At 39.8% G+C, this 22,213-nt stretch overlaps 2 protein-coding genes across 2 annotated transcripts in view; both read left to right on the top strand.

Moving 5' to 3' along the window:
* The first annotated feature begins 53 nt into the window (after positions 1–53).
* On the top strand, positions 54–5,667 carry stard4 (StAR related lipid transfer domain containing 4). Its single transcript, XM_060934953.1, has 6 exons — positions 54–235; positions 603–714; positions 1,889–1,938; positions 3,646–3,772; positions 3,918–4,032; positions 4,424–5,667. Exons 2-6 carry the CDS (start codon positions 610–612, stop codon positions 4,660–4,662), a joined length of 636 nt encoding a protein of 211 aa, XP_060790936.1. The 5' UTR covers positions 54–235; positions 603–609; the 3' UTR covers positions 4,663–5,667.
* Positions 5,668–6,494: 827 nt separating this feature from the next.
* jak2a (Janus kinase 2a) overlaps positions 6,495–22,213 on the top strand; it is a 35,249-nt gene continuing 19,530 nt past the window's right edge. The window contains exons 1-2 of the mRNA XM_060935319.1: positions 6,495–6,679; positions 21,301–21,514. Coding sequence (XP_060791302.1) covers positions 21,313–21,514 — 202 coding nt within the window. The 5' untranslated portion in view covers positions 6,495–6,679; positions 21,301–21,312. The remainder of the gene's footprint in view (positions 6,680–21,300; positions 21,515–22,213) is intronic.

Below are 22,213 nucleotides of genomic sequence, written 5' to 3'. Positions count from 1 at the left end.
TAACATGCGTGACAATAAACGAATCAGCGATCAGGATGCACTTCCGTGGGCGGGACGTTTGATTTTGATTAGAAGTTGGTGTAACTGGAATCAGTAAATCAGTAATCGATTCGTGTTTGTACTTTTGGTTCGAGTCGCGATATAAAAAGTGAAAAAACAAACATTAAAAATAAGAATTATTTAAAAAGAACGATTGAAATAAGATTCAAGTTGTCGCGATAGAGCTCAGATAAAGGTATGTAACATTCATGTGGAATCAAAGTTTATCAGAAGTGATTCATGAAAATGATTCATTTGACTCATTTTAATAATCACTGTTTTGGTGTTCAAACACAGCTGCACTCTATTAATTGTCATGAACTCATTAACACATCCACCATGGTGTTAAATAACAGAGTGTAGAGAAGGAGTTAGAATGTGTTAAAGATGATAAAATACTGTATAATAATATTAGTGTTACATAATCATGAGGAAAGTTCAGGTTCAAGGTTTTATTTTTCTCCTTCCTGTTTGTTTCATGGAATCTTGGTGTATTGTTTTCTTCAATAATCCCTTCATTCCTCTGTGCTGTATTTATTATCATCACTGAAACTCTTTCTCAGGATTATCATGGGCAGCCTGCCGGACATCACTGAGCTGAGAACACGGCTGGAGAACACTCTGATATCTTACCATCATCTGGAAGGGAAGGAGTGGAAAGTGGCAAAGAAATCGGTTTGGGTTTTTAATTGTATATATTTATTTCTTGCCGAAGAATAATAATATTTACACTAAATGTAGATCATCTTTGATTTGTGGCGTTTGTCGATTTGTTGTTGTTGTTGTTGTTGTTGTTTCTTCTGGAGCTTTGAGACTGAGCAACATTGAAGTTTGGTTCCTGTGACATCACATAGGATAGTAGACGAAAACGATATCAACTTTTAATCCAGTTATACATCTGTCTGTGTCAGCGAGACAAGTTAGTTCCTGTTGTCACTGAACATTATAGCAGCTATAAACAGTCATTCCCTCACCAAACTCTTTTTTTTTTTTGTCTCTCGTACAATTTATTAAGACAAAACAAAAACCCACAGCTTGTCACGTTATGAGAAACGGCAAAGAAGTGTAAACTCCTCCTCTGTCCTGAAGATGTTGGAAAACGTAAAGTTCCAGCTTCACCTCTGACTGTTACACAGCGCTCACACTGGAGACTCCTTCCAGAAATGATACACAAACACATTTCTCTTTACTTTAAGAAAACTATCTACAATTTTTTAATCTATTTATCATTGGAGCATCTGCTGAACACGTCCTTGTGAACGAGCAGCTGTTACTGTAGAGACAATATCGTATCAGAACGAGAGCATTAACTATAAATAATCCTGTGATGTGCAGGTGCGCTACTGTCAGAGCTGCTGTTCTAGAGAATTAATTAACGCCTTCCCTTCTGACCAATCAGGATCCGGAATTCAACAGCACTGTGGTGTAAAAGGTGAACAAAGTTATTGGGAATGTACCAGAAATGTAATAAGAGTGATTTCACTTCAGCAATGCAAGATGAAAATCATATTATTATTAATGTTCTCTCTGTCTCTCCATCTTTGGTTCTGTTGGAATGAAACATCGCAGGTTTAGGAGTCCAATGCAAGTGGTTTATTTACAAATGAAAGATAAACAATAGCAAAACTAAACATGAGCGACGGAGATGAAATAAACTAACACTGAGGCGAGCGACACAGAGGGCAAACACTAAACACAGGAACGCGCAAAAATCAGCACTTAAATAACAGGGATCATTAGGTGTAATCCGTGAACAGGTGTGTGTGAGCTCAGTGGTGTCATGTGATGTGCAGGGGCTGATGGGTAGTGTAGTTATATCAAATCCCTGATTTTTTTTGTTCCTCTACAGAAAGACGTCACCGTTTGGAAGAAACCTTCAGCAGAGTTCAGCGGCTTCCTGTGAGTCCGTCCTTTCAGTTTGTCATTCACTGAGTTCAAAGAGAACCTTAAATTATCGAGAAAAAGAACGCTCTAGTCATTTACACAAGAACCAGGTGTGACTCCGCCCACTATAGTGTGTTATGTCCTGATGAGTAACGATGACGTCTCGATTTCTGCACCTGTGAGAAAACTCCAGCCAAAAAACGTGTAGCATTTTTATCCGTTTACAGCAATTACAAAATACTTTACAAGACCTGAACCTTTACTCGGTCTGATCTGTGTGACTGTCCAAGTTAAACAAATGAGAAGATCTCTGATCTGATCTGATGTGATTTAGCAGCCTGTGCTTTGTATTGGGCACACCATCATGATTGGAATGTTCTGGAAATAAAATTCTGATCCAAGAACATGATGTTAAACGATTCCTGCTGGACTCTCGCTTGTTCACGGTCTTGAGGTGCAAATATTTTATTACTGATGTCATCTTGAGAGACTCACATTACCTGAGTGTGGATAAAACAAAACCTGTAGAAGTTTGTACGGAGTGGGCAATGCACTGATTTCGGACTTTGCTGCTTGTAGTTGTAGTTCATCTGGAACTAGATAGAGATTGTAACCAAATTCACAGTTATTTGCGCTAGCTATAACAAACCGGGACGTCTGGTCACTGTACCCTATAGATCTGGAACAGTAAGAGATAGAGAATGACGCTTAGTGGGGAAAAGTTGTGCCCTGCCGCCCTGAACAAAATAAAAAAAAAAGAAAAACTGATTTTAAAAAATCATGTTATGTGATTGAAAAAAAATCCCATTTTTCATGGATCATTCCAGATCTGTGATCCAGATCATCACCAAAAGTCATAGCAACGTAATTCAGCCCAGAGTTGGTTGAAAACTGAGGGAGAAATAGCATCCAAAAACATTACGAAAATAAGAACAAGAAGAATAATAAAGTAGAAAGATCCTGAGTGAGTGAGCGCTGCTAACACAAAGTAATTAGAGCTCGACTGATATAGGAAGTTTAAAATTGACTCTGATTTCGATATTTGAGGATATAAAAATCTGATAATGATATATCAGCTAATGCTTGTTTTTTTTCTTTCAGTAACACATAATGTAAAAAAAAGATTTTCCCTAACATTTGTTACGTGTAGTTATTTAAGTCCTCACCAAGCAAGCTAATATGCAGTATAATAATGCAGTTTAAAAGTAAACCTGTTAATTGTTTTAAATAGAACTTTGAACAAAAGTAGAACAAAATATATTTGATAAAGTTTGGATAAATAATGTAAAAATGCAAAAATAAGTTAAAATTTCAACCAAATCCATTTCATGTTACTAACGGTGCCCTCTGGTGGACAAACTACGCAACGACAACACTCATAAAATGGTTGTGAAGGATTCAGATTCATCTGTTTCTTTTTTAATTATCATTTATCAGTTATTATAAACACTGATACTGATTTATCTGTAATTAGCTCATTTCAGCCAATTTATCATTCAGGATTTAATCTGTAATCTGTGAAACTGTAAAGTGTTCTCATGAAGAGAGCTCACGCTTTGTCGCAGCCTTCACATCACACATGATGTGGGATTTCAGTAAATCAGAGCTGATGAGCTAAAGTGTGGTTTAGATTTGCTCTGGAGGGTTTTTTTCTTTGTAATTGTATTTTGCAGTAAATTAAATGTCAGTGACTTGTTTAATGGCGTTAAATGTTGTGTGCAGGTATAAAGTGGAAGGTTTGGTGATGGAGAAGCCATGCAGGATAGTGGACTACATTCGGCCGGGACCGTATCGGTTACAGTGGGACAGTCTGATGACCACGATGGACATCGTACAAACTCTAGACAAGGTTTAAAAAACATTGAAAAAGATTTTTAATTTAGTGTCCTTTAGCAAGTTTTAAAATTACTGAAAAAAACCTATATGATGAGTAATGAATAAAATCACTCTGATTTGAAGCAGTCAGTGTTTTGGAATGGACTTGTGTTTTGCAGGCGTGTTGTGTGATGCGCTACACAACTGCAGGACAGCTGTGGAACATCATCGCTCCTCGGGAGTTTGTGGATTTCTCCTACACCACCGAGTATCAGAGCGGCCTTCTGTCCTGCGGTGAGAAACGTTTAGACTTCACATGAGCTCCGATCTGATTTTAACTCTCACTGCAGAAACGTCACCAACATCACCGTCTCATCGCAGAATGAGGCTGGCACTGGCAGCTCTGCGACAGCTTCAGGACGGAGGAGTTTATGCTTCTTTGTGGTTGAATGTTGGGGTTAAATGTGAATTCAGGTTTATGTGTGCTGCTATAATGCAGGTGTGCTGCGATTAAAAAAATACAACAATAATAATAATAATAATAATAGAATTTATGACCAGCGCAAAATGGAATAAAAACATCAGGGTTTTAAATAATGAGTATAAACTGAGTAACTGATCAAAACAGTTCCTAATGACGCACCCTGTGTGTGTGTGTGTGTGTGTGTGTGTGTGTGTGTGTCAGGTGTGAGTGTGGAGTGTGAGCAGCAGGAGCAGAGCTGTGTGAGAGGTTATAATCACCCGTGCGGTTGGTTCTGTGTTCCTGTGGATGGCGGTGAAGTCGATGGCGCCCCCTGCAGTCTGCTCAATGGATACATCCAGACTGACCTGAGGGGCAAAATCCCGCAGTCTGCAGTGGACATCGCCATGGCAACCTCACTCATCAACTTCTACACTGACCTCAGGAAAGCACTTGCAACCTAGACCTCTCTCTCTCCATCTGTCTCTCTCCCTCTCTCTCTCTCTCACCACCTGTCTGTCTCTCTCCAGCTGTCTCTCTCTCTCTCTCCATCTGTCTGTCTGTCTCTCTCCATCTCTCTCCAGCTGTCTCTCTCACCATCTGTCTGTCTCTCTCTCTCTAACTGTCTCTCTCTCTAGCTCTCTCTTTCTCTCTCTATTTGTCTGTCTGTCTCTCTCTCCAGCTGTCTCTCTCACCATCTGTCTGTCTCTCTCCAGCTGTCTCTCTCTCTTTCTCTCCATCTGTCTCTCTTTCTCTCTCTCTCCATCTGTCTGTCTCTCTCTCTCTCTCTCTTCATCTGTCTCTCTTTCTCTCTCCATCTGTCTGTCTCTCTCTCTCACCATCTGTCTCTCTCTCACCATCTGTCTCTCGAGCTGTCTCTCTCTCTCTCTCTCTCTCTCTCTCTTTCTTTCTCTCTAATGTGCCTTCCATGTACATGAATCACTCCAAATCAAAAGTACGGCATTATATTTTTGTAAAAAATAAAACAGACAGATAGATAGATAGATAGATAGATAGATAGATAGATAGATAGATAGATAGATACGGCAAATTTGCACTTGTGTCATTAAGTTCAGATTGTTCTCACATCTAATGTTGTGACGATATCCTAAATTCCGTACTGTGCTCGATCAGAGTGATATATCGTCTCAGCCCTGCAGACCGTGTAACACTTCGTCTGTCAGTTGAACGGCATGTGAGAATTTTTCACCCTTATTTGTACCATTATCACAAACTTGTACCCATTTCTGATCATATCACCGTCATACCGATATATCGTCACAAGACAAGGACACAGAACAGTAATCCATTCATGTCCATGAGAATAAAGTACATGTTTCAGGTTATTTATATGTACAATAAAAAAAAAAGTATGAAATAATATGTGTGAATGAAAAACAGCACGTGACCTGAAAATATGAAATATTTTACTGTGAGAGGGTGTAATAAATACTTTATAAATGATATATCTCAGGATTTTTTTCTCTTGTATGATTATAAATGTTATGGTGCTGATTTATAGCTTTCTTTAAGTCGATAATTTCAACTTGTTAAAGTCCAATTTAAAACACTGCAGCTTCTAAATAAAGCATTTATGGACACTGTTATCGAGTTTCTGGCCTTTTAATGAATTTTGTGTTTTTAAAAAAAACTGTTTTTTGGTTTTCAATATCACTGATTTTTTACTTTTCGCACCATTTTATTAATATATTTATAAGATAAATTGGGAGTAAAAATTAATAATTAATACATATTTAATATAAATAAAAAGTTTCCAAATGAAGGTCAAATATTCTTCCATAGTTATTTCACCTGTAGATGGGGCCATTGAATTATTTGTGGTATTTTCAGTGTGTACTATAAAAGTTTGTGAAACAAAGACTTGGGTTTGTTTAGTTTTGTGTTGAAAATATTTCTGAAAATCTGATTTAACAAAAAAAAAAAGCTACAGCATGAGCTGCATTCCTAATGACGCAGGGAAAAAAATAGAAAAATAAATTGTAGTTCTTGGCTTTTTGTTTAAATTACCTTCTTTCTCCATCATCAAAAGTCTCTAAATCCAAAAAAAATCAGAAATATGATTAAAAAGAAAAGTTGAAATGAACACTGAACAGAGAAGCATTAGATAAGGAGGCATTTTATTATTTTGTCCCACAAAACCCCGCCTCTTGCGCTCGGATTGGCTAGAAGGTCGGACTCACAATCGCTCCATTGATTGGACAGTTAAGCCGTCAGTCCATGTAACCGCAGCCAATCGTAGCATCAGGATCTCGCAGCTCAGTGTGGATGGGAAATAAATACCGCGTTGGAGGTGGTAATTTTAAGCACTGCTGGCTAACAGGAGCTAGCGGGTAACAGTTACACTGAGATATAACTTCACAAATCCCACATTATTCATGGATTTAATGAGCGGATAACTTTCAAGATTTGAGGAATTTACTCTACAACTAGAAGTTCAACTCCTAACATAAGCAGCTTCCTGTAAGTACAGCTAATTTACACGACAACTTGTGCATCTTGGTGAAGTAAATTAACCAACTTAACGATCTTTAAGTTAAATGTTTAATATTGTACAGTCCTGTATGATTTTTTTAATCGATTTAATGAACGAGTAGTTAAAACCCTTCCCACAGTAGGAAGGGAAGATAAAGTGGGCCGAAGACCAAATTGCTTCCTCCTTGTTATATTAGTGCACTACTTCAAGTGGAAATACAACGTTATCTCTATGAGATCTAGTGCACTACACGAACCCAGAGACGCCGTTCCGGACTGAACCCACGTCTGGTTTGGCAATCGGGGTTAGGGTTAATAATCTAACATTTATATGTGGGTTAATTTTTATAAAATGATTAAAACTTGACAAGTTCATTATTATGCAAAGTGACAATCTTAAATTAAACACTTGAAAACAAACGCACTGCTGTATTTTATTATTTCTGCCATGTCTGCTTATAACACAGTAGTGACAGTCAAAAAGCAAAAATATTTAAAAACACAAATTACAGCTCAGTGAAATAAAGTTAGAGCTTTACACCAGCTTGCACGAGATTGCAGATTTTGTCATTTAAATATCAACACATTTTTTTAATTTTAGAAAATATTAAGAAATATTGATCTGCAAGAATTCTAGCAGTAATCAACTCCACGGCATAAAATTAGACTCAAATCAGGAAGTGTTTTATTCTACAGCAAACCCAGGAGGAGTGAATTTTTACAATTTATTAATTTATACTAAATGACAGAAGTATACGTGTGTTCATTCGACTAATAACAACTCGAAAACAGCTCAGATACACACATTACCGTGTATAATTGTTCAAAACAAGTTGTACAATTCCTCAGGTTTTGTTTTCGTCATCGTGGGTTAATAAAAATTCTGAACGAATGTTGGATCCTTTTATCGCCTTTTCTTACATTTTAGAATCGTGACAGTGAAAGACTGAAAGTTAAAAATTTGAGTCGAATTAGGAACTGGTGAAGAAGGTGACAAGGCAGACATTTTATTGTAATTAAGCTCTCTGGGTGGGAGGGGCTTACTCTCTCTCTCTCTCCCCTGTCAATCACAGTGACGTTAGCCAATTGTGGACGTTTGTGGACTAGAGTATGAGGAAGAGGGTAGATAGCGCTTTCCTCCGAGTGTGTGACCCCGCCCTGTGATTCAGCATGGGCATGTGTTTGCCTTCCTTTGAGTTTTTTACAATTTTAAAGTTGAAGCACAAAATTTTAACATTACGATGACATCAGCTCTTCCAGAGAGAGTGTAATTATTAAGCAAAAAAATTAATGGAAAAAAACGATATCTGTGAAATCTCAGAAAAGCAAATTGTGAAATAAGTTACGATAATGTTGATAATGTCGTATCATCCAGCTGTATTGTGACGCTCTGACAGATCTGAGCAAAAATTCATAACGCTGCTTATAGGAACGTAGCCTTAGTGTGTATGAGTGATTGTTCAAATCTATATTCTAAAGTGTGTGTGTGTGTGTGTGTGTGTGTGTGTGTGTGTGTGTGTGCGTGCAAGATAAGTCTGTCTAAGACAGCTCCCTCTCTCTGTGCGCACTCTGATAACTCCAGCAGTGTGTGTGTGTTTATGGATTGTAAATACTATCTCCAGGATGTGCTCTACTAAAAGCTGAAGTCGGTTTGCGTTTTGAGTTTCCTGAGGTGTTTTTTTTTTTTTAGCCAACTGGAAAAATGTGGATAAACTCCAGCATGAACAAAAATATTTTAAAATGATTTAAGTTGATTGAGCAAAAAAACCTTCTGATTAAAGGATAAAATACTGACAGACACGATGTCACACGTCCATGACAGTCTCTACACCTCTAAATGTAACTATAAATGGATAAAAATGACAGCATGTTGTTTTATTCGTAATTAAAATACATTGTAATTGGTAAATTGATGCGGTTTAAGAGGAATAAAACGATCAGCGGCGGCACGGTGGTGTAGTGGTTAGCGCTGTCGCCTCACAGCAAGAAGGTCCTGGGTTCGAACCCCGGGTCCGGCGAGGGCCTTTCTGTGTGGAGTTTGCATGTTCTCCCCGTGTCCGCGTGGGTTTCCTCCGGGTGCTCCGGTTTCCCCCACAGTCCAAAGACATGCAGGTTAGGTTAACTGGTGACTCTAAATTGACCGTAGGTGTGAATGTGAGTGTGAATGGTTGTCTGTGTCTATGTGTCAGCCCTGTGATGACCTGGCGACTTGTCCAGGGTGTACCCCGCCTTTCGCCCGTAGTCAGCTGGGATAGGCTCCAGCTTGCCTGCGACCCTGTAGAAGGATAAAGCGGCTAGAGATAATGAGAGATGAAAACGATCAGCTTCAGTGTGTTTTCACATCGGAGTTTCACTCTGATTTAAAAAAAAAAAAAAAAAAAAAACCTGTGCAGTAATTTTGGTTAAACTGCAGATTAATTACAATTTAATCAATAACAGTGATTTATTTTATCTTAAGTGTGATGTGTATCAGTATAAATTTGTTCAAATACAAAGCTCTTCCATTCTTAACCACACACACCCCTAGTTCTTTCACTTCCTGTTTGTTCCTGTTTTAAGACACACCACAGATGCCGCAAGGTGACCAACTGAAGTGCAGCAGCTGTGTGTGGGGGTGTATGTGTGAGAGAGAGTGTGTGTGTGTGTGCGTGTGAGAGTGTGCATGAAAGTGCGTGTGTGTGTGTTATAGAAACACTGCGAATTAAATGGGACCCTTACATTGAACTTGCCTAATAAAATTACATGGAAAAACTTCATGTAATAATTGAAATACTTAAAGTCAACGGTTTTGGTACAATTATTTTTTGAGTGTGTGTGTGTGTGCATGCCTGAGGGCAAGTGTGTGTGCCAGTGTGTGTGAGAGAGTGTGTGTGTGTGCATGTGCATGAAGGTGTGAGTGTGTGCGTGCAAGAGAGAGAGAGTGTGTGCATCATTACATGACAGTCTTCAGATGAGTGTGTAATAAAAATAAAGGTGTAAAGTTTTTTGTGTTTGTTCTCGAGAACTTTGTTAGCGTGTGTGAAAATGCTGTTGCATGTTTTGTCATTCATAAACTCATCTCATTATCTGTAGCCGCTTTATCCTGTTCTACAGGGTCGCAGGCGAGCTGGATCCTATCCCAGCTGACTACGGGCGAAAGGCGGGGTTCACCCTGGACAAGTCGCCAGGTCATCACAGGGCTGACACATAGGCCAAGTTTACATTAGACCGTATCTGTCTCGTTTTCTTCGCGGATGCACTGTCCGTTTACATTAAAACGCCTGGAAACGCCGGGAAACGGGAATCCGCCAGCGTCCACGTATTCAATCCAGATCGTGTCTGGTCCGGTGCTGTGTAAACATTGAGACTACGCGGATACGCTGTGCTGAGCTCTAGCTGGCGTCATCATTGGACAACGTCACTGTGACATCCACCTTCCTGATTCGCTGGCGTTGGTCATGTGACGCGACTGCTGAAAAATGGCGCGGACTTCCGCCTTGTATCACCTTTCATTAAAGAGTATAAAAGTATGAAAATACTGCAAATACTGATGCAAATACTGCCCATTGTGTAGTTATGATTGTCTTTAGGCTTGCCATCCTTCCACTTGCAAGTGGTAAGTGATATGCGCTGGGATCACACACACAGCGGCTCAGTCCCGAATCACAGCTCGTGTGCTTCACTCGCGCGCTCTGTGAGCTGCGCAGGGCCGGAGTGCGCACCCTCCAGAGGGCACTCGCTGTTCAGGGCGGAGTGATTTGGAGCGCAGGATGCCTGCGGAGCCGAGCGTATCCGTGTATTGGTGTTGCTGTGTGCACGCGAATCGTGTATTGGTGTTGCTGTGTGCACACTAATCGTTTTAAAAACGTTAATCTGATGATCCGCTGATACGGTCTAATGTAAACCCCACCATAGACACAGACAACCATTCACACTCACATTCACACCTACGCTCAATTTAGAGTCACCAGTTAACCTAACCTGCATGTCTTTGGACTGTGGGGGAAACCGGAGCACCCGGAGGAAACCCACGTGGACACGGGGAGAACATGCAAACTCCTCACAGAAAGGCCCTCGCCGGCCACGGGGCTCGAACCCGGACCTTCTTGCTGTGAGGCGACAGCGCTAACCACTACACCACCAATTCATAAACTCTACTGAAATATTTATCCTCTCTCTCTCTCTCTCTCTCTCTCTCATACATACACACAAAACTGAACTGATGGAAGTGACATTTGATAAGTTGGGCAGATTAAAAAAACTCTAACTAGTCACAGGACTCCCCGTTGTTGGCTTTTCTCCACTTCTCACTAAAAAGATCTTTTTTGGCCTTCTCTTCTTTGGCCTGCGTCTCCTGGGAGGTTTTCTCTGCAGACCTCTTAAACCATACGATGTAATGTTTTATGTTTGTTTGCTGCAACATGAGCCTCAGCTGCTTGACCTGAGGTAATTCTCTTTAAGTGTCGGTCAGGAGTTAGCGTTCTCTGCTCAAGTTAGTGCTAGTTAGTGTTTTATGGTCAAGTTAGTGTTCTACACTCAAATTTGCACTACTTAGCGTTCGATAATCAAGTTGCCGCATTGAATCCGAGTCTTCTTGTTTCACTTGGACTGTATCTAATGAGGGGACTGTGTTTAATGAGAAGATTAGATTATCTCCTCATTAAAGTGTCCGAGTGGGACAAGCAGGACTCATGATTCAATCTGCACTGTGTTACTGTTACTTTTATTTACCCACCACCGTGGCTGGTAGGTTGAGCAAGTTCACCTGCATTTGGCGATTAGCAGTGTTGCTAATTTCCAACCCTGGCTCGGAGGCGTCTGGGATGGACCATCACCCAGCGGAGTGTATATTAGAGGTCTGCGCGGGTCGGATTTTTCAGTCCCGCCCGCGCCCGCAAAGAATCATGATTTTCAGTCCCGCTCCCGCCCGCGCCCACAAAAAAATTATGATTTTCAGTCCCGCTCCCGCCTGCGCCTGCCATATTTTGTCCCGCTCCCGCCCGCAAATCCCGCATGATGCAGACGTTCGCGTTATTTCTCAGGAAAGTTCTTGTCTTGACACAGCGTGATGGTGCCCCGCCCCCTACTTTGAGTGGATTTGAGCATAAATATCTACAGCTCACATTCACATTTGTTATTATTTACCTTGTTTCTGAATTCAGCATGTAGTGTCTCTAATAATAATAATAATAATTAGTGCTGTCAAGCGATTAAAATATTTAATCGCGAATCGCACATTTTTATCACATGAGAAACCATTGTAATTCTCTGATCAGCATAAAAAAGTGAATGGGCTTGCTTTGTACCAATGGTGTTTTTTTTTTTTTTTTTACTGCAAAGCAGAGCTAGCAAGAGAAGTGAATTGATTTACTGCTTGAGTTAGTCTACAACTCTAATCAGAGAGACAGGTTACACAGTGACGGTAGGCTTGACTCAATGCTATCCCAGAAATCCTTCCTGTAATACGTCGTATATTGTGGTCAGATGAATCAGTATTCCAGGTCTTATTTGGAAGAAAAGGACGCCGTGTTCTCTGAAAACGAAAAGGACCATCCAGACTGTTAGCGGGAACAAGTCCAAAAGCCAGGGTGTGTCATGGTATGGGCTTGGGTCAGTGCCCTTGGCAAAGGTAACTTACACTTCTGTGATGGAGTGTTAATGCAGAAAAGTCCACTGAGATTTTGGAGCAACATCTGCTGCCTTCAAGACGACGTCTTTTCCAGGCAGATTTCAACAAGACAGTGTAAAACCACATTCTGCTCACATTACAAAGGCGTGGCTGTGGAAGAAGAGGGCGTGTCCCTTCTGTCCCCAATAGAGAATGTGTGGAGAATTTAGAAATGAAAAATATGACAGTGACGACCTGTTTACAGGAAGAACGGGACAAAAATAACACCTGAAACACGTCATCACTTGGAGTCTTCAGTCCATAAACACCTTTTAAGTGTCGAGAGAAGGAACGGGAACATTATACACATCATTACAGTATAAACATTATAAAATGGGAAATTATTTACTGTAACAACTTTTTTGAAGTGTGTTGTAAGAATCATAATTGAAGTGTTTATTTTGAAATAACAAAGAACTTTGTGAAGTAAAACATCAAATAATGTGCTGTTTACAAATCACTGTTTTCAGTTTCCTTTTCAATTTCAATCCAAACGTTTTCTGATTTGGGCGTGCAAATAAATTATTGTTATTAATCCTTGCTAAGGCAATAAGTTGCCAGAAGTAAAATTTACTGGTCAACGAGTGAAAATTCGAATCATGTGCAGCCCCCAGAGAGCCGTCATGTTGACTCAGACTGTATGTAGCACACCATGTCTCTCATTTCTGAGAAGTTCCCCAGAACATCTTCTCTCGGCCTAGTCACAGAGAACACACTTGATTCTTTCACTTCCTGTTCTGTACACTGTGAAGTTGTGACCCTTTCATCCAAGTGTGCAGTTTCAGTTTGTGTGTGGAAATGAGAGCAACTGAGAGAGAGAGAGAGAGAGAGAGAGAGACTGACGGAGGACAATTCAGCAACGACAGAACGTTTTTAACTGACGTCGTACATCATGATGAACCTGCTTCATATCAACAAAACATTTCCAGCGTTTATTATTCGGCTCATACGAACAGCATTAAGGAACACAAATAAACTGCGCTAATAAAATACTTTCCAAGGTCACGTTTAAAATTAGACATTATATCGACAGATGTTTATAAAAAGAGGGTTTTTTAAAAATATATTTTGCGGTCTGTTAAAGTGCGTGTACATGGGTTCATGGGTGGGATTAATAAAGAATTACTCATGACTTAACATTTAAAAATAAGAGAGAGGAAGTGATATTTAAAAGAGCTCATTGTGTGTGCTGTTTCTGTTTGACAGCTGTGACGAGTTCGGCGATCCAGGGAGTCCCAGGAGAGTAAAACTGAAACCGAAACGCCGTGTAACACCTATTAAAGCGTGTGGGGGTGCCAAAATATTCTGCACTGTATAGCTCATGAAAGAGTAGCACTTTTTACATCAGGGTGTATGAAAATAACGACAAATATTACATTATGTTTGAAGTCATTCTATAATACACACAATATACTCTGTGGGGCGGCACGGTGGTGTAGTGGTTAGCGCTGTCGCCTCACAGCAAGAAGGTCCTGGGTTCGAGCCCCGGGGCCGGCGAGGGCCTTTCTGTGTGGAGTTTGCATGTTCTCCCCGTGTCCGCGTGGGTTTCCTCCGGGTGCTCCGGTTTCCCCCACAGTCCAAAGACATGCAGGTTAGGTTAACTGGTGACTCTAAATTGACCGTAGGTGTGAATGTGAGTGTGAATGGTTGTCTGTGTCTATGTGTCAGCCCTGTGATGACCTGGCGACTTGTCCAGGGTGTACCCCGCCTTTCGCCCGTAGTCAGCTGGGATAGGCTCCAGCTTGCCTGCGACCCTGTAGAAGGATAAAGCGGCTAGAGATGATGAGATGAGATGAGATATACTCTGTGTGTGTGTGTGTGTGTGTGTGTGTGTGTGTGTTTATAACAGGCCGTTTTTTTAGCCCCCAGCATTTAACAGTTTAATGATACTTTAGTTTAATTATTAATTGTTTAACCCTGAAAAAAAGGAAAAATAGAAAAATTTAAAATTGTACAATGTTGAAGCTTCAGCAATAAATTTTAACATCACTATCATCTGCTTCCAGTCAGAGTTTACAATTTTTTTGGATAGATAAATAAATAATTTTTTTGGATAGATAAATAAATAATCTATGGTATCCACAATATCTCAAAAACATGAAAATTATGATAACGTTATAAAATATAATATTAAGTCATAATTCTGACAAACTTTTTTTTTTATTTCGAGATACTAAAACGTGATCATCAATAAATGTATCATTTGTGGTTTTTGATTTTTAAATAACTTTTGGGTTTTTTTACTTTTATTTCTCACATTCCCTTCAGTGGAATTCATTTACATAAATCTCTGCTCAGCAATTTGCATTAACCCCGCCCACTATTTTACACTGCTTTTTTTTTTCTGAGAAATGCTTTCAATTTCAGATTCAATAAAGCATGTGTGCACATGCGTACACACACGCACACACACTCGGGATGTGACAGGACGTGTTATTTTGCTCATTTGAAAAGCAACTAAATGAAAACTGAGAGTCTCAATCTCGTGTAGATCCTGTCACTAAAAAATCAGCTTGCACCATATTTTTGCACAAGTTTTTACACAAATACACGTCATAATTCAGAGCTTACACAGGTTCATACACCACAGCTTTTATCATAATATATAAACTAAACAGAGTACAGTATATACAGTATGTACATCACAGTACACTCCAGCTAATAAATTCAACAGATGGCTTCTTCAGATATTTATTCTCACACGACACTCACGGGTCACTTTAATAGGAACGTGTTCTTGGTTCTAAGCTCCCTGTTCTTGGCTGCAGGAGTGGAACCCGATGTGTTCTTCTTTCTGCTGTTGCATGCTGAGATGCTTTTCTGCTCACCACGGTTGTAAAGAGTGATTATATGAGTTACTATATCCTTCCTGGCAAAAAATCTCGAACCACCTCGAATCTGTCCATTTCCCTCTGACCCTCTCTTATCAACAAGGCGTTTGTTTCCACCCACAGAACTGTCGCTCACTCAGTCACTCGATGATTGTTTTGTTTTCTGCACCATTCTGTGTAAACTTTAAAGACTGTTGTGTGTGAAAACCCCAGGAGGAGATCAGCAGCTTCTGAAATACTCAAACCAGTCCAAATCAGTCCTGATTAGAGAACTGCATCAAACAGCAGGTGGATGGATGGGGGTTTCTAATAAAGTGGCCAGTGAGTGTATTTTTTTGCATTTCAGTTCCTCATGATCTGTTTACAGAGGTTTGTCGAATACTTCGGCACGCTTTATCAGGACACGTGGGTATCGATTTGATTGACGGGGAAATCTGTAATAGTTCTAACACTAACATTACGCTAACCTAGCAGACGTGTGTACGTGTACGCTACGCCTGAAACCGCCGTATGATCAAGTTCTTGTGATGTCACAGGTTTATTTTGTTTGTTTGTTTGTTTGTTTTGTGGCTCACAGCCAGTTTCTCGTTCATCTTTTACTGACTGTGATTTTATTTTGAAAAAATGTTCTCAAAAGTTTCCGTCATATATTGCACTATAAACACACTCTAGGAAACACTCTCTCTCTCTCTCTCTTTTCATCTCCTCCAGGGAAAAAAAACACCTCCAGGGTTTTGTGTCAGTTATAGTGGTGTGTCGTTCACGAACGAACCGTTCTTTTTGAACGAGTCTTCGAAGTGAACGACTAGAACTAGTTCGCGCTGCCTCTCGTTCTCGGTCGTTGGCGAATCAGCAGTCTCTGCTCGCTGGCAGCAGGGCGGTCGCTGAATCTCGGTCGTTGGCGAATCAGCAGGATCTGTTCAGTAGCAGAAGGGCGTCCAACTTGCATTTTGATCTGTGCAGAGCAGCGCCACTTTACTTCTTTAAGAGCTATCTGAGCCCTATTATCAGAGCGCTGACACATGCCAGGTCTTTAGTTTACAATTTAGAGCTCTCACTCAGCAATACATTTCAGTTCACAGCGAACGAGCTCAGCAGGTCGCGAACGAACGAACAGCCAGCAGCCAGCCTGCCTGCTGTTCGCTGAATACGATGACTTGTAAAGTTGTTTATTCTCTGAAATGAGTGTTGCTGTTAAATAAGCAATTATTTTTTTTTTGCTTAATGGGTTTGAGAGAACAACTGCATAGCCGGCAGACCATGGCTCTACTAAAATAAATATAATAAATATAAAAACAGCTTTATTCTCATCTACATTTAATTAACTTTCAGAGCTTTGTTTATGTAGTCTTTTTCAGATAATGCTAGGATAATGTTTTTCTTCCATCTTTTTCTCAAGCACATTGTAATGTATGAAAATCTATTGTGGATGGCACCTCTGCCGCCTCTCGTTCACTCAAGATGAACTAAACTTCGGACAACAGCCATTGTTGTGCCGCTTTGGTGTGACGTCATCAAAATGAACGAACTGAACGAACGAATTTCTTTGCTGAACTGACCGACATGAACGAACTGGCGGAAATGAATCGCCATGTCCTGGTCATGTGACCAAGTGCAACTTGCATGGCCACGCCCCTTCACCCTCCCTACAAGGAATGAAACTCAAAAACAATCAGTTTGTATTCAAATGAGGTTTTGTGAAGACACGCCCCTCTGTGTGATCACTGATTTCCTGTAAAGCAATCAAAATTATTACTAATGTCTTGCGAAACAATATTAATGAACACACACACATTTCTGGAAATCTTATTATCCAGGAAGAGGAACAAGTAGGGGATTTCATCTTTTTCTTTATGTTTGGCTTTATAATGCGGACACACACACACAGACACACACACACACACAGAAACACACACAGACACACACACACACACACACACAGAAACACGCACCCACACACACAGACACCCCCACACACAGACACACACACACACACACAAACACACACACACACAAAGATGTGCTAAGAGACTTTCGTATAAAGATTTAATGACATGTTTCTTTTCATTTTCACCTCCAGGTTCTGTTGTTTAAATGGTGGATTAATAATATATTCAGACTCAGTAACATCCAGTTCAGAGACATTGTGTGTGTGTGTGTGTGTGTGTGTGTGTGTGTGTGTGTGTGTGTGGTTTTACTGCCACGTCTGAAGCAGAAGTTGGAACTTTGTGAAATGTGTGTTCATGCCTTCAGGGTTTTTTGTTGTTTTTTTCCAGGAAAGTTTAGTAAAGCCAGTTGTGGGTTGTTCATTTAAATTTCCCTAACATCCAGTAAAAACACTTTAATGCTCTGAGTGTGCAGTAGTTATGTACGTACATCTCACACACACACACACACACACACACACACACACACACACACACACACACACAGAGTTGTGTTTAGACGTTTAACAGAACATGGTTGAGCTCTGTAAGTGCAGTGACCTCCAGTCAAAGTGGCAGAGGTTAAAGTGTGTGTGTGTGTGTGTGTGTGTGTGTGTGTGTGTGCGTGTAAGCATAGCCTTACTGAGTGAGGTTCCACTCCATGTCTTTGGCCTCTTGATGAAAATAATTAGTTACTGTTTATAGCGTAAAATTGAAGTGACAATAAAGTAAAAGGTGAATATTTTAGTTTTAAAAAATGACCACGTTTATTTAAACCTGTAACTCGCACCTGGCCAGTGATGTAACCCTGAACCGTATGTTGTATTTTTATCTATTTTAGTTCAGTCTAGAGCATGTGAGAGATGGTGAAGGGGGCGGGGCTTCTACACAATATGGTAGCGTTCAAAACACGTATGCAAATTATTTCAGATTCATATGTCAAATACTCATCTGTAAAATTAATGTATTACTTGTTTGGTAAATTTTTGAGTGACACCTCACACTAATGTACTCCGATGTTAACTTTTGGTGCTCGTACGTGAAATGTATGAAGTCTGGTAACATAAGAGTCTGAGTAAACGTCACTGGATATCGAGGCAGTGTAGAGATGATTAAATTATTTTGTGATGCAAGAAACTCCAACTGGAGATATCTGAGGTAGCTGTTAAGTAGCTACCTCAGTCTGATACCACGTGCATCAGCCTGCAAAAATTAAACTCCACAGTATGAAAGATTTCCTGATGTTTATGTAAGACCAGTGTGATTAAACCTGTGAACCTACAGCTCGTTCCTGTACTTCAGTCCTGACAGCTCAACTTTCCCCGAAGTGGCCGAGTGTTTCGCTTCACTGCAGCATGAACGTACCATCTCACCTTACTCTTTTAACTCACTCTGAGGCACACAGGGCTCATGGAAAAATCACACTAACGTTCTTGTAATTAACACTCGGTGTTGATGGTAGTTTATTATTATTATTATTATTATTATTATTAATATTCTCCACTTTTCATGTGTTGGAAGATGAACTGGGAGGCGAGGAAAGCTGAGTGTTTAATCGAGCCAAAGGGAAATAATTACAAATTATACTGACCTCATGGAGTGTTTTTACTTTGCTAATAACCTCAGAAGTCGGAGCTGGGAATGACGTCACACCCGAGTTAGCCGTGTTGCAGTACGGCAAGTCTGAGGTCCAAGATGGATGCCCCCAGGTCGTGCTTGAACTTTCAGAACACAGACCGTTATTCTAGCTGGCATTAGCAATGCAAGTTAATAATAATAATGCATTACATGGTAAACTGATACAGCTAAATATACAATAAATATATTAATCTTTACAAAATTTAACTTAAGTTTTTTCTTCACTTAAACAACTACAACATTATTTAAAAAAAACTCACCTGTGGGAATAATGTCAGTCATTTTTTAGTAGAATGTGGCCATTCGGTTCTGGGATAAAATAATGCTGAAAAAAAAAGAAAATAATTCAATAAGAAAATCAATTTCTTCCAATCAGAGTTTGTCATTGGTATTATTTAAAAATTAAATGTTAATTATATACATACTGTATTATCTGTGTGTGTGTATATATACACACACACACACACTTCCTCCACCTTGTTGTTTTGCCATTAAATCCTCTCAGTTTGCTTTTGTATCCAAATTGAAAACTTTGTATAACGGCGTCACTGTTTTCACGGCTCTACAATCTCCTGGAATTAGTTTTATTCTGCACTAAGCGTCCCTGAGCTGCTGAAGCTTATGAAGCTCAGTGTTAATCTAAAGAACTCGGGGCTCTTGTTCAGGTTTATATGTAGAGATTGTGATACCTGTGATATCTCAGGAGAGTAACTTGTGACATCACGTCATGATATTGATATTATTCCACCATATTGCCCAGTCTGAATATTAAGTCATAATTTTTAGAAATGGAAAACATAATTGTAAAAAAAAAACAAAAAACATTCATTGTAACTTGGTGCTGGAGGAAAAAATGCAAAATACTGCAAGTCTATAAAATCCATAACGCATGAGTATGAATTGTAAAATCTCTTTAAAATTAGAGACTATCGTTAGAAACAGAAACTCAAGAAAAATTAGAACCAAATCCTAATTGCCGAGTCCCCGGTGCCTGGAGAAAATTGAATTTCAAGTCTGTTTATCGGTTCCTGAACGTGATAATCTTTTATTATTGCAAATAAAGTATATTTAACAGTTATTCGACGAAATCGAGTCGTACATGAGCTGATAGCCGATGAGCTGCGTAGCACCGAGTTGTCTATAATCCATGTATGACGGGATTGAGTGGAATAACTGTTTTATTCTCTCCACATTCACTGGATTTTGAGAAACAGAGCTTTTTTTTTTGCAAATTCAATAAATAAAAACTTTATACAAAACATCTGACAAAATCATTTCCACTTAGAATGTAAACAAACTGGCAAAATGACAGGAGCAATTTGTGAAAAATGCCATAATAATCTTTTTTTTTTTTGCGGTGTGGTTTTCATCAAACCCTGCGCTCTGATTGGCTGGCGAGCGGGTCCGTATCCTACAGTACGGACCCTGGTTATGGACCTCTGGTGACTCGCTCGTTCACAACAACAACAAACAGTCACAATTTTTGTCAACATTTATCTTTTTTTACAAGATTTATTTATAAGATTTTTATCAAAAATCTTATAAATTTTTGCCAGCATTTCTCAGGAGAATAGCATTAATTTTACAGCATGGATAGCGATAACGACAGTGTTCACAGCGAAAGTGAGTTTTACTCCCCTGAGGAAGAAGAAATAAAAGAAAACATTTCAGGAGAAAGCTAAAAACCTGTAACTGTTGCTAACGCCGAGCAAAAACATGGCTGAATCCTGAATGACTCCTATTTGTATAAATAGGGGACTACATAGGCGGCAAAATGTAGGGTTTTTTTTCCTGCCATGGAAGTGCACTTGTATACCGAGGAGGAAGCGATTTGCATTACAGCCGTGAATGAGGATTCAAAATGGCGGTTCGGCTCGGTTTTCCCTTTCGGGCGCTCTCGTTTTCTGTTAGAATTTGGTAAAGAAAAAATAAATATATTATTTACCAGCTTAAGGTCGGTCCGTATGGTGAAATACCGTGACCTCGGCCTTGAATACTGACCTCGACCCAGAAGGCCTCGCTCAGTACTTTCAAGACCTCGGTCACGGTATTTCACCATACGGACCTCCCAGCTGCTAAATAACACATATTTCTTGAAAAATAAAAAAAAAGATATGTTCTTACCATCAAACACATTTGTTCCATATTTTGTTGCTTTTTTTTGTATTTTTGGGGGTTTTTGTTTTTCTTCTTCTTTAGTGTTTTTTGGTGTTAGCAAACCAACTTAAAGGTGCATTACCGCCACCGACTGGGCTGGAGTGCGGCACAGGAGATACTGGGGAGAAAAAAACTATATTCTTTTAGCTATTTCTGTTTCTTTTAAATACTTGATATTTTGGGGGGTTTTGTTTTCAAGTAGAGTTTTTATTTCGTCCACGGTTGGTTCAGCAACACGCTCTGCGATTTTGTTTTTCTCTACTCACGGTATATGAGCTGATAGCCTAGTAGTAGAGTAGCCAGTCAGAACATGTGATTGCTCATATCCAGTGAATGTGGACAGAATAAATGTTTTTTTCATTGTTTAATGTATTAAAGACTGAACTGTGATTTCTGCTGGTTATCCTGAAGGTCTGAACACACATGGCCTGGAGTGCGTTTATAGCCATGGAGAGTTTGACGCACACCAATCCGCCATGTCCTGATCCGCTCAAACCGGCCTGTGGCGCCGCCCTGCAGGTTCACCTGTACTACTGCAACCAGAGCACAGGCACCTCGACTCTCACTTACCCGCCTGGGGATTATATCGCGGAGGAGCTGTGCATCAAGGCTGCCAAAGAGTGCGGTAAGTGTGTGTGTGTAGTTTATGAAGACTTAGAGGACTGTGTGTATATGTGCGATGTGAGGACTGTATGTGTGTGTTTCTGAGGACCTTTAAGGACCTCTCACGTTTCTGTGTTCTGTAGTGGAGGGAAGACGTTAGAAATCTGAATTTGCACTTTTGAAAACCTGGATGGAATGGACTCAATAAGGAAAACAAGCCATAAGTTAAAAAAAAAAATTGATCAGTAAAATGTAGCAGTCAGCTCATGGAGTAACGTCAAAAAGTTCATCATCGGGAAGTTAACTCTGAACGTATCTGAAGTCACATCTGAAACCTTAAATGTATATTTTATGACTAAACTTGTGGTTTGAGGCGTCGCCTGTTATGTGTGTGACTGGATGGTGCTCTGCTGATGATGGTGACAACACACACACACACACACACACACACACACGTGTGTGTCTCACTATCCTTGTGAGGACCTTCCATTGACATAATTATTATTGCAGTTAATTAATGCTTTGCTGCACTGAAACCTTAAACTCAGTAATGAAAAGGAAAATTTTGGGGTCTTTTATTTTTTATTCCAATTTTTGTTTAAAAACGCAACAGCAGCAATTTCCTTGTGGGGACCATCCAAATGTCCCCACAAGGTCAAAATTGTCAGATTTTACTATCCTTGTGGGGATATTTGGTCCTCAGTAGTATATAAACACACAC

This window comes from Neoarius graeffei, chromosome 12 (genome assembly GCF_027579695.1).
Source record: "Neoarius graeffei isolate fNeoGra1 chromosome 12, fNeoGra1.pri, whole genome shotgun sequence".
Lineage (NCBI taxonomy): Eukaryota > Metazoa > Chordata > Actinopteri > Siluriformes > Ariidae > Neoarius > Neoarius graeffei.
This window is presented reverse-complemented; position numbering and strand designations above follow the sequence as displayed.